The following is a 14,067-nucleotide window of genomic DNA, read 5'->3' as shown; positions in this document are numbered from 1 at the left end:
AAATCTTGTATATTCAGTGTGCTATTAATAAATATTTACTTACTTAACAAGAAGATTTATTTCTTCAGTTGATGCCTGGCTTTTAGCAGTGTTCTGTGAGGAGACAGAGGTGATGAGCCCTCTCAATTCTGTGCTCTCCAGTACTCTGCTGACAATGTCCTCAACTGATATTCCAGCAACATCAACTTTGGGATCATCAACCGGAGTTGAATGGGATTTCAGTAAAGTGCTGTGGTCAGTTTTTGAAAGTTCTGAGGTCTTGAAAAATGGCAGAAGCACCTGGTAAGAGTAAAAAAAAAATAATAAAATAAATAAATAAATAAATAAATAAATAAATAAATAAATAAATTGTCATAATTACAAGTACAAATTATATTTCAAAATATATCAGCTGATTACATTTATCAATTTATGAGCTATATACAATATACAGGTGATTTAACTACAAGATATCCTGAAAACTTATGGGGGACTAATTTAACATTTAGGTAATGTCTACAGCAAGCCAAAATAACTATTACCCACCAGTTTGGAAGCACCAGCTACTGCAGAGAACACTTCCACAACTACAGATGTCCCTGTTGTAGCAGCTGATGACAAAAACCCAGTGGTGCCAGTAAAAATGTAGACTAGTAGAGTCCAGAGTCCAGATACCATAAGGCACACTAGAGACCACAGAAAGCCCAGGAGCCATAGTATGGATGACACCCCAGCTGTGAGAGCATCAGCCACAGAAATCACCAGCCACAGCCACCCATCCCAAATCCATGTCTGTGTTCTCTGGACAGCTTCTGACACACCTGTGTATACTTGTGACACCCAGCTGAGGGAAGTTGCACTTGAAACCCATGCAGAGGCACTCCATGACTGAGCTTCATTTCCTGCTCCTTCTTCAGATCCATTGATGGGCAAAAGGAAGCCAAACACATAAGAGAAAGATGAAGAGAAGAAACTTGCTACTGCTAAGCCCATGATCTGAAGGAATTCCAGTGTGAGGTAGATAGTCTGCAGTATGTATGCCAAGCCAGAGTGTGCTGCAGACCCAAGCCACATGGCCATGCTTGTGATTGCAGTCCACAGTGCAAAGAAACTGGCTGAGGACACAGATGCGACCCAGCCCATCAAGCCCAGGACTGCTTCCCATGCCAGGATGGGACCATAATAGATGCCATTAATCACCAGGTTAGAAATATCAGATGCTGAGGTCAAAATATAGGACAGGAAGGAAGGTCCATCAGTAGTCTGTGTGGGGTCAGCTGAGTCATCTGTCTTGGCACCAGACTGCAACAGCCACCAGGATGCTGTTAGTGAAGAAAATTTACATTAGCTTATCATTCTTCTGATAACATGAAGTATACAAGTTTAGTATAAATGAAAAGAGTAGGATAAAAGGATATTAAAACTAATATTACCAAAATATTAATTACTGTGGTTAATAGTAAGTCGAAGTGACTGTCCTTTCTCTTTGAGTGCAGACATCTTTCCACCACTTAGAATCATGTTATCAGAGGAATATCTAAAAAGCATTATGTGTCCTCCTACTGCCTACCATGGATTTGGCACTATTTTAAAATTATAATTTACCTTATTATTTATGGATTTATTTAAAGTATGATTACTGACTACCTTAGAGTTAACAATTATGGCATAGCTACTTCATGCAGTGTAATTCATGCACATATTAAAATGCATTTTTCTACACCAATTAATATTTCATAGGTGTGCAAGTATTCACAAGTACCAGCCAATCCTCCACATACAGCTGGATTCCCATTGGTCTACAATTTTTACATATGAAGACCACCTGCAAGTTCCTTGCCACCTCACTAACCTGCTACTCACATATTGGGGTGCAAGAACACAAACAAATAGGAAAATGTGTGTGCATATAATGCACACATCTCTGCACACATGCAAGTATAGACAAGCACAAAAGTAATGTGTAAAATCAAGCAGTGATGGTGATGTTCTAAAGTTTGAAAGTTTGAAAAGCAGTACAGAGAATAGTGAGTTTGATATAATGTCACAAGGTCATTCTCAAGGACAGAAAAACTGCTGCCAATTTCAGATTATTGGCTCATACCACTTTGTTCACGGTTGTCTTGTGGGGAGTGGTAACCTGAAAATTACAGCTTTTTAATGGTCAATTTAATTAACAGATACTTACAAAACAACTAGTTTTACCACATTAAAAAGCTATAGGACCATTCGCCAATTACTCAACAAACATCACATCAAGTACAAGAGATGTGAAATGGGTATGAGATAAAGAAAACACTTGTGAAGAGAAAAAGTTCAGAAATGGAATTGAGGGGATTTTTTTTGCAATAATAGCAAAAGATTATGTGAATGTACAAAACTGAAGCTGAAGGCTGATATCACCTAAGAGAAAAGATAAAATATGAAGGTAGCTAAGGTCAGAGGTTGATTAAGTTCTAGAACCGATAACACAAGTAAAGACTTTACGATAGTAAAGAAGGAAGATCATAGAAATAAAAGTGCTACAATGCAATTAGCATTTGGAATATACCATTATGAATATACACCACGATACTCAGCACTTGACTGCAATACATAATAAATTTAGAAACTGGAGAAGAGGATGTGACAGTTATGAAGTGAAAGTAACAGTGAGGCAAGATGGTGTGGTATAGCACTGCTGGCTTGAGAGAAAGAACAAAGATAAGACACTTGTTCACAGATCTGTCAATAACCAGAAGAATTGGCAATATTATTAATAAGCTCTTTCCTATTAAAAGTTATCTTGCCCAAATATCAAACCATAATACATTTTACCAAGTATTAAATGTCATGTTATGCCCAAGTTGATTGTCATCAAGTGAATATCACATCAAGCCTCACAAGTATATGTTTCATCTAAATCAATACTAGACAAAACATCCTTGCATACACCCAAAAGCATCATGCTTCAAAAAGGTAAAAAGAAGTTTGGAACCAAGAAAAGTAAAGTGGAACAACTATCTCTACTTGACCCAAAAAAAATACCCAATGCAGAATATTTTCCCACCTTAATTAAATTACATCATTCAAAAATAAAGATTCACTCTAAGTACCACAATTCTATAGACATATGAAAAGCAATGCTAATACATTGAAAGTCAAGACTGCTGTGACATAAAAAAAAATGTTCATTATACTGTTATATTATTTCTAATTAGTATATACCATACCAAAAATACTAACTAAGAGTGACCATGGCCTGCCAATCCATACTTTAAAAGATCTTTCTTATTACTGTTATTTTTTTCCCAGTCTCCTTAAATCTTTGACAGACTGAGTAGGTTTGGTGTTAATGATATTCACAGCAGCTTATAACCACAAGTCAGCTGGTAATGTATGACACTGTACTTAAGATGAGATTCAAGATGTAGTGTGAACTTCATCTTTCATTCAGCAAATGCATGTCATCTCTTCTCCTGAGGGCCAATTACTGGCATACAGCTTCAAAGATTAATCCAAGGTAAATATATTCCCAAATGGATTACTACAATAGTATCCAAGAATTAGTGAAGTTAAGATGGCCTTCCAGACATCAAAATATATGATCAGTTAGTCAGTAAATATACTAATAATAAAATTATTATTTCTTCACCCAAATGTGTACTCCCGAACCTTTTCAGAGAACAAATTTTAGGTAACTAGCAACAGCTTTAGTCTTTATAAGCTACACTTCATGCAGAGCAAAGATGAATACAGATAACATGCTTCCTTTCCCCATGTTGTCACAGAAAATACACTACTTTAAAGCTGACACTCACCAACAAGGGCCAAGAGAATCAACAAGGGAATGAGAGGAATCCAGAGAAGAATGGGTCTTTTCTTCAAGTGGTCCTTCGATGCAGCCAGCACCCCTGCACCAGCATTCACCACTCGCCGGCTGCTGCTGCTCACACTTGACAGAAAAGAATATCTAGACAATTTTTCTGAAGATGAGACAGATGCTGAAGTGTCTGACTGTTGCGCCAACACTGTCCTCACCGCCATCATGACAACAGAGGTGGTGACATAGGTGGTGATGCGCCTCACAGTGCGCCAGCTCAATATCCTCCAACTCAGGATGGAATCTGAAGAGGGAGCTCGATCAAAGTTCCGAAATATCTCTAGTCTTAAAAACAAGTAATTTCAAAATGAGATATCCTTAACATTGAACTTTATTCTTGTAATATCTAAATTTAAGTAATGTCAATAAAATATATGCAGCATGTGATGTAAGTGCATGCATGAAATAAAACTGAGGTGTCCATCTGTCTGATACTAAGCCAGACCAGAGAGACTGAGGATGTTATTCTTGGGGACACTCAAAGAAGGAAACGTCCATAAGTGGCATGAATAAGAGTCTTCTAATTTATGTGGTAATCACAACAAGTTTCACTGAAAATGTGATGAACAAATGCATGAAGGAGTACAAGATGTTCATATGTAATGCTGTTTTATTGATGACTCTATCTAGATGTACAACTGGTGCAAAACTGTAAGCAGTACTAACAGATAACGAATTGGAAATTAGCTATTTGGAAGGTGCCACCAATAGAGGTGGGCAAATGGTGAGAGAAATCAAGATGAAAACTGAAGATTTATTGGGATGAAGCACCAAGAGGATGAATCAGGGAGTGATATGATAAAGAACATGCATGAATGTCTTTTATGACGAGACTACTATTTGGAAGAAAAATCAAGGAGTATTTAGGAGATGAAAGGAGGGTAAGGGAGTAAGATGATTAATGTGCCGAGCCCAACCTCTAGACAGAAGTTTCTGGGTACGTGCATTACACTACACTATAAAAGGTTGTGCATTAAAAGAACTGTATTATACGCAAGTAAACTGAGGTCATTGAGATATACCCAGAGTAAATATGCAAGTGAAAATAGAGCAGCAAGTGTATGACAGACCACATCAAAAATATCTGAGAGTAATGCAGCATTGACTCATCTTTTCCATTACTTCTACAGTTAGCTCACTCATCATCTTCCTTGGAAGAAGCATGCACTACTCAACACTCTATTCATTCTTCATATCTAGTACAACTTGCCAATACTTCTGTAATTTATGACATCTAGCATTTACATCTTCTGCTTTTCCTTTTATGTAGATTGCCTAAAATGCTGACTTATCAACACTCGAAACAGCTATTGTTTTTAACTTAATCAAAATTCCTATTATGAATAGTTTTACAGCACAAATAATAATCACATCCCAGTACATATGAGATGGATGCTTTGCAGTACGTTCATGATCATATCACAGAAAGAAGTAAATTTCCCTACCATTTTCTGCCTCTTCTTCCTCCTCAACATCCTCTGCTATGGCTCCCTTAGCCAGTGTGTAGCCTCTCCCCACAACATCACCAGAAACAGATGATCTTGAGTTGCCTCTGCTGAACTCTCTGCTAACTGGAGTGGCACTCCTCCTAGCCAAGGGGGTGCCACTCCGAGCTGTGAAGGGGGTAGCTCGCTGAGGCACTGTGGACTCTGTGCCATCATCCACGTCACTGTCCACATCAAGACCACGATGCAATGTCCTTGTTGTGGTGTATGCTGTAGGGGAATCTTGTTTCAGTTACCTATTTCTATCATATTCTATGGTAATTTCCCTCCTCTTTCCAATTTTTTTTTTTCCCCAAGTTCCATTTTCACACACTGTGGCTTTACTGCAGCACTTACAGGTAACAGTTCTGGTTATGGTGGAGCCGTTTATCCTTGGACCAAGCTCTGTGCTGCGGCTCCTGCTGGACCGAGTTCTTCTGGATGCTGGTTCCACAACCCCCTCTCCTTCCCCATCACTGGTGTCTGCAGCACACACAGAGCCAGTAAGTGCAAGTATCACATTTTAATATATATACATAGTCTGCTGGGTCCAATCAATTCACAGACATGTCAAGTTGTCAAAATCATATCCTCACATGCACCACAGTAAACAACACACCAATTCTGTTTCCTGAAAGATACCTTAAATCAATGAAGACAGTAATAAACCTTGTTCTTAAAAACACATCTCAATGTCCAGGATAGGCCAGGCATCAGAACTTTAGACACTAGCACTGCACCACAAGCAGGCCAATGAGGAACTACATGAAGAACAGACAGCCTACCTGAGAGGGCTTCCATGGGGCGGAGTATTGTTCTCGTCCTGAGATTCAGATGACTACTGTCGTCGGTCTCGTTGGACAAGTCTGATGAGGAGAAGTCTGGTGACTTGATGTAAGCCATGTTCCCACCCCGGAGTCCCCGCCGGGACATATTGGGGGACCCGATCTTCCGGTCTGGAGTCACACGATCTCGGTAGGTCAGCGAAGTGCTGTACGTGTAGTCCGACTTGGGCTGGTTCCTGAAGGACAACAGGACGGAATGGTCACAGGGTTAGCCACTAACAACCATCACTGCACTACATTTATAATACACACATACACTATTCTATTTCATTGCCCCCTATGATTCTCTCTCTCTCTCTCTCTCTCTCTCTCTCTCTCTCTCTCTCTCTCTCTCTCTCTCTCTCATATATATATATATATATATATATATATATATATATATATATATATATATATATATATATATATATATATATATATATATATATATATATATATATATATATATATATATTCTTAAGTATATTTTCTTCCAGAACCCGAAACGGAATTAAGAGTTGGCAGGGGAAGTCTTACGTCGTAGTTGCTCACCACCCAACACGCACGCAGGTCAGACTGCGTTTCTTTCCATCATCTACATACTATTAGCAGTTCATGTTTCCATGGTGATACAACTACTACTACCAGTGGTACTAATAGTAGTAGTAGTAGTAATCAATAATAATAATAATAATAATAATAATAATAATAATAATAATAATAATAATAATAATAATAATACGTCTCCGTCATCACCGACAGCGGGCGTCCCACCGAAGGGCCAAGCATGAAGAAAAAGAAAAGTCATCCGGCGCCACGCCTCCCGCGCATCAAATTACACAAGGCAGCGGCCAACAATCGTTCTCTGACAGCTGATATCTCGACGAGCTACTGCCGCTGTTAATAGAAAAGTAGAACACCGATGGCAGACTGGCCTCGGTCTTGGCTATAGGGAGCTGAAGAAAAAAGAGGGGGAGGGTGACCGGTGAGTACTGCCTCAGTATGTTCTTCGCTTCTGCTTCAGTTTCGATTTTCAAGAGCTTAGGAAAAGAATGTGCTCAGACTATTTCACTTGTAGCAAGAATTCGTAACTAGATAAAACAATATAAACTATAAAACTGATCCATAACTGAAAACACTGGTAATAATGCTTTAATATTTCATTATTAGGACGATTTCCCTAAAAGCTAAATAAAAGGGAAGTTATGTTGTAGACTGACTTATCTGAACGTGATATGTTCTCAAATGCAATTAATCCTCTAAATTTATACGAGACAAAGCAACGAACACCACACGAACAGAACAAGCAGCAGTGTGTGTGTGTGTGTGTGTGTGTGTGTGTGTGTGTGTGTGTGTGTGTGTGTGTGTGTGTGTGTGTGTGTGTGTGTGTGTGTGTGTGTGAGAGAGAGAGGGGTCGGAGGGGGGGGGGGGGCAGGGGTTGTATCCTCGTGTGTACGAGTATGTACACGCAGTACCATGACCATTCCCATCTCACCTCACCTCCCTCAGAATGGCACTCGAAAGATGAAGCAGATCACATGAGAATCAGTCACCAACACGCGCTTGGGATGGGTAGGTAAGGTTACAAATGTTAGGTTAGGCAAGATTAGAATAGCTTACCGGTTTTATCTACGTGTATGAGTAAACCTAACCTAACCTCTAATCTATCCTAAACCACTGCTACATCACGAGATCCAATGAAGCATAGTGTTCTGATAATGCGAAGACAACTACATCATATACTTACGCAGCCCAAGACCCGCAACTGTCACCATCAAGAAACCTGAATGAACTAACACAGCGCATCACTATCACTCCTCCATCGCAGCATCACTTGAAATCACAGCTACGATCAGACCACCTCAAAATCCTCCATTCCAAAGAGAAGGGCGTTTCTAAACAAAATTTAACGCCACTCAAATAACGTCCTGCCAGATATTACTGAAATAATACTAGCTTTTTCATACGAGAACGAGGTCAGGTTAGGCTAAGTTCAGATTAGTTTAGTTCATTAATTTCATTGCTGATCCCTTCTTTGTGTAGATCACGATTTGAAAGAGCATCATATTTGGCAGAGAGAGAGAGAGAGAGAGAGAGAGAGAGAGAGAGAGAGAGAGAGAGAGAGAGAGAGAGAGAGAGCAATAACCGGGAATATTTCACTGATACACAACAAACATGTGCGTACATACAGTATTAATTGAACCTATTACATCTGTTACGGTTCACTCAGTACAAGTGTGAGGTCTGATGTTGAGGGTTGGCAATTATAACAGTGGTGAAGCAAGGGGGGCGAAGGTGGCGTGGTGAAGGGAGCTAGGTGATGGCCAGAAGGGATGAGGGTGAAGGAGTAGGCGGCTGAAACATGAACAAGTGGATGGGCCGGTAACACAGGTCCAGTGGGGGAGCCTGCTTCTGTGCACACCCACCACCCTGTACCCACCCAACTCAACCACCCATCCCTACCACGTCCATCACAGTCCACCATACGAGCGCGCGCGCACGCACACACACACACACACACACACACACACACACACACACACACACACACACACACACACACACACACACACACACACACACCGTGAACATGCACATACTAGCCAATGAAATATTCAATGCATGGCTTGTTTTGTTTGACCGAGGATCGATGGCCTTCCGTTACCCACATATCCAGAGAATACGCCGCTGAATCTTCCGTAGTACACACACACACACACACACACACACACACACACACACACACACACACACACACACACACACACACACACACACACACACACACACATTCTCCTGAAACACTGAGAAATATATAGTTTTAAGCTAGCGGGAACCGAACACGGGACGAGACACTCATGGAACTGTACATTTTTCACCCGCTGACCCATGATGATTCCCACGCCTCACAGCCTTTGACGGTGGTGTAAGGGGACGGCACCACTGCACACCTAACAAATCACAAACAATCAACATTTAAAAGTGTAAGCATACCCAGAATCAATAGTTAAGTAGTATACCGCATTCGCTCATAATGCCACACGTGTTTCCCTAAGTCCTATCATTTGCTGACACTCTCCTTACAAAACTTGATAAAAGATAGATTCTTAGCAGATAGGGGAACTTCAGAATAAGGGAGAACGGTAAAGGCAGTGGGAGTTAAGTATGGCAGGTGACTTGACTCCTGACCACGAACTGTAAAACATGCAGGCCCCCAGCGACGCTTTTCCTGTGCTGCTTTGCCGCTACGGAGAGATCCTATATAACTATTAATTTATTTATCAGTGGTAATGAGGGAATTCCGTGCATCTGCCACCCGCTTGCAGTCGACAATGACGTTAACTATATCTAACATCCCCTAATTCTACCTAACCAACAGGCATTTAATTCTTGTACTGTTATGACAATCTTTTATTAACAATGAGGTCAGTGTAATAATGTGTTTGGATAGACAAAAAAAAAAATAAATAAATAAATAAATAAATAAATAAAAAAAATATATATATATATATATATATATATATATATATATATATATATATATATATATATATATATATATATATATATATATATATATATATATATGTTACGCATAATGTGGACAATTGCCTAATGTGAACATTAGGCAGAAAATTGCCTAATGTGCACATCAAGCAAGTAGGTTGCGTAAAGTTTACAAATTGTTAACATTAGGCAAAAAATGCCTATTGTTCAAATTATGCAGCTCAATTTTGCCCAATGTGAATAAGGAAAACATACCGAGACGCAATTGATTACGGACGTGACGATGCTGATGTGCTCTCTCTCTGGGCTGATATGGGCTAACCTAACCTAACCTAACCTAACCTAACCTAACCTAACCTAACCTAACCAAACTGTAGACACTGGTTTGTCATTCAATTCACATTAGGCAAAATACCCTTGCCTAATTTGAAAATCATGCCTAAAGTGGACATTAAGCAAGTAAGTTGCCTATTGTCAACATCGTGCAAACAAATTGCCTAATGTGAACATTAGGCAATTTCACTGCCTAATGTTCACATTAGGCAATTATCCACATTATGCGTGACATATATATATATATATATATATATATATATATATATATATATATATATATATATATATATATATATATATATATATATATATATATATATATATATATATATATATATATATATATATATATATATGCTACAGAAGTGCGTTCTTTTTTTTTTTATTAGTCTTATAAAAGGTGTAGATGATAATGAGAAAAACTGACGAGTACTGGAAGGATTAGTATATCCTCTGTTATGAAGCAGTATGTACATTACTGTAGCTGTAGAGTACACGAGTATCTTCCCATGTACTGTACTAAGTTGTTTTTTTTTAATACCATATGAAACTTCTAGCTGGTACCCAAATGTCTTTTTACTCTCTGATATTCACTTGTATTTAGTATTGTATCTTAGCCTAATGCATCGCCTACACCCGTGATGCACTCCTATCGGTAGTGCATGTGTGTGGGAGGCGCTGGATCAGACTGCTGTGAGAAAAGTATGCTTGAAGTAAGTACTTCCGATGTGACGGGATGGTAGCTGGAACTTCGTGATACTACCCCCTGTATGAGTTGGGTGGAGATCTCTGCCAAACGCTAAGCTCTAATTGTGATGGCATTCTCTCTATTATACGTTTCTCTTTTTGTTGTTCATCTCGTATTATATAACCATGCTGCAAAAAATGTAGAAACCGGCAATTGTTTACGTAACTCTGGCTAACGCGCCCTACATGGGAACCAACACCATCACCAGCCAGCCAGCCATCCAACCAGCCCGCCTGCTGACCGACGATATTACGATAGGTGTGTGTGTGTGTGTGTGTGTGTGTGTGTGTGTGTGTGTGTGTGTGTGTGTGTGTGTGTGTGTGTGTGTGTGTGTGTGTGTGTGTGTGTGTGTGTGTGTGCAATCTTGACAACTGCGAAGTGCCTAAGTGAGAGGCGAAGGAGGGAGGCAGAGGAGAGGACACACAGAGAAGAGAATAACTAATTAGACAAACAAAATAAAATGAAATGAAATAAATATAGAGGAAGCAGAAAGAAAATAAAGAATGGGGATAGGTGATCAATAAACAGAAAACATGTAATAAAGACGACAACGATGACAAACTAGGGAAAATGGTAAGGATGAACAGGAAAGGATGTGAAAAAAAAAAGAAAGGAAAGATCACCTTGCCTGATGAACCCAGCAGGCATCCTTGACCTAATTCTCGAAGCCCTGAAAAGACAGCGCCATTCCACATTCGCACAGCACAAGTAACAACCACGCCCACAGGAATTCCTTTTATTCACAGCAATTACCCAATAACCATCAAGAAGAGACCAAACACGAAATATGAAAAAGACACAACAAGAATAAAAGGGAGAAATAAAAGGAATATAGCAATCCAAGAAATACCAAGAGATGAGACACGAAAGACGAAGAATGAAGGTGGAAATGAAAGGAATGGAAAAAGATAGAAGAAATGAAGGAAGAATACAGACAAGAAAGCATGTAACAAGGATGGAAGAAGGAAGAAATGAAAGGAAGAGATAAAGGGAGAAGAATATTAACATGAAAGCAAGTAACAAGATTGCAAGAGGATATTACAACCTGACACAACAACAACACAGCAACGGCTTATACAAATATTAAGTACACACACACACACACACACACACACACACACACACACACACACACACACACACACACACACGTCGATCTGAACGACAAGAAAGCTGGTATACTTTTCCACAGCTAAATTTGAAGAAAACTACATTTAACTACCCCCCTCCCCGCCCTCAGTCCCGGCAAAATGGTTCTATATTACCTTAACAACAACAGCAACAAATCAACACGTCTCCAAGTGTGTGCGTGTGTGGGGGGGGGGGGTAGTTGATAGCGAAGTCCCACCTGTGTAGGCTTCGGTGCTACGTTTTCTCTCTTCTCGGATGAATGAAAGAAAATTCCTTCATAATAATAATAATAATAATAATAATAATAATAATAATAATAATAATAATAATAATAATAATAATAATAATCTCAGATGAATGAAAGAAAATTCCTCCTCCTCCTCCTCCTCCATAATAATAATAATAATAATAATAATAATAATAATAATAATAATAATAATAATAATAATAATCATAAGAATAATAATAACTGGTAGCGACGGTGTTCGTGTACTTTACTACTACTACTACTACTACTACTACTACTACTACTACTACTACTACTACTAATAATAATAATAATAATAATAATAATAATAATGGATATAATTATCTCTCTCTCTCTCTCTCTCTCTCTCTCTCTCTCTCTCTCTCTCTCTCTCTCTCTCTCTCTCTCTCTCTCTCTCTCTCTCTCTCTCTCTCTCAAATCTAAAGCAAAGCAGAGTATAAAGAGATGGCACAGTACATAAGGCAAGACTGTTTCCTGCTGGAGTACTGAGCGTAAAGGCGGTATAAATCAACGAAAATACAGAAGTAACACGTATTGAACAAGATTAAAATGAGAGCTCGTGTAACTTTTTGGCACTCAACTTGCTATACGATTCTAGATGATTAGTGAAACTGCTGCCTCTGATGTATTTATTTGTTGCGTACTTTTTTTATCGACACCCGAATCAAATTGCAATTTCAATGTTAAGGTTTATCTTGTGTATTAGTATAGTGGATGGCAGCGGAGGGCGTTTACTGCACACCGTGGCCGATAATCTGGCAGTCATTAGCAACTTGGGACTTTATGTATAAGGTTATAACAGAAAAAATACTTTTTTGGATAAAGCAACAAAGCGACAGTTCAGCCCGAAGGTTAATTGCAAAAGGAGAAACTAAATTCCGAAAAAAAAAAATGTTCGAAAAAAGTGTTAACTGGTGTGAAACGTGGACCAGTCATTTAGTGCGAGATCCCTTCCACCAGCTTCCCGCATGCCACAAGCAGTGGTGGGCTGTGGTGAATATGCCCCACGCATGCATGCCGGGGAGGGAGAGAGGGAGAGGGAGGGGAAAGCAGCACATTGCCTTGTCGTCTACCCTGAGTGGTGTCGGTTCTCTCCGGTCTGCTGTGCGGGCCGGTACCATTAGGCCACTGAGGCTCGTGCGTGCCGCCTCACTACCTCCACCACTTTCACTTGCATACACTCATGCTCACATCGCTGCCAGACCATTGTTTTCCCTTGTTTCAGTCTTTGTCACGGCCTAGCCTTGACCCAGCCCCCCTAGAGCCCGCAGCAAAGATGCTTCAAATGGAACACAAGATGGTGACGGAGGCAGATGAGTAACCCTCCTGCCAGGCATTGAGGTCTGGGCCACCTGCGACCAAAACGCCGCGGACCCACCTCATAGCACAGGGATGTGTGTCACCGCCCTACTTCCAATATATAAAAATGAATTACCACTAATCATGGCAGCATAACGTCTCTCATGTTAAACAACTCCCTAACAAGAGAAGCGAGATTTATGGACGTAGAGGCTAAAAATTTGAGAGCAGTATCACCAAGCACAGCACATCCCAACCACCTCCCATTCTGGCAGCGACTCCCGCGTGTTGTCTTGAGGAGCACAGCACTTCTCCTCACACTCACGCACAAGATTCGCTCACTATATTGCATGTGATTCAAACAGAGACGATCCGCTGCAGGGAGTATGGTGGGCCACTTAAAAACTGTGTCCTGCCCCACTGGCCCTGTAGGGTGCCACGTATGTCTGTTCACCGCCTTCTGCCACATTAACTTCCACCCGCTAACAAACACCTTATCCACTCTCACCACTGCCTCAACACTGGAGCACGGCGATCGCCACAGCACTAGCACACACACACACACACACCGATACAACCGCCGGCCAATCTCGCGTCAGGGATGAGACGATACACATTACACACTCACT

General features: G+C 40.1%; 1 protein-coding gene across 11 annotated transcripts in view; it reads right to left on the bottom strand.

Annotated features, from left to right (window-relative positions):
* LOC135103434 (uncharacterized) overlaps window positions 1-14,067 on the bottom strand; it is a 98,079-nt gene that overhangs the window by 10,114 nt on the left and 73,898 nt on the right. For 9 of the 11 annotated variants that reach the window (XM_064009645.1, XM_064009672.1, XM_064009653.1 and 6 more), the window contains 7 exons: window positions 6,111-6,346; window positions 5,683-5,808; window positions 5,287-5,556; window positions 3,780-4,085; window positions 2,084-2,119; window positions 526-1,301; window positions 44-279 (listed from right to left, as the gene is read on the bottom strand). In XM_064009645.1, the coding sequence (XP_063865715.1) occupies window positions 44-279; window positions 526-1,301; window positions 2,084-2,119; window positions 3,780-4,085; window positions 5,287-5,556; window positions 5,683-5,808; window positions 6,111-6,346 (1,986 nt within the window). Of the gene's footprint in view, window positions 1-43; window positions 280-525; window positions 1,302-2,083; window positions 2,120-3,779; window positions 4,086-5,286; window positions 5,557-5,682; window positions 5,809-6,110; window positions 6,348-14,067 lie in introns of all 11 variants that reach the window. The other 2 variants (XM_064009703.1, XM_064009663.1) reach the window with 2 other exon arrangements.

The sequence above is a fragment of the Scylla paramamosain genome, chromosome 1 (assembly GCF_035594125.1).
Source record: "Scylla paramamosain isolate STU-SP2022 chromosome 1, ASM3559412v1, whole genome shotgun sequence".
In the NCBI taxonomy this organism is placed as follows: Eukaryota; Metazoa; Arthropoda; class Malacostraca; order Decapoda; family Portunidae; genus Scylla; species Scylla paramamosain.
Note: the sequence above shows the minus strand (reverse complement) of the source record. Positions and strands in the feature narration are given on the sequence as shown.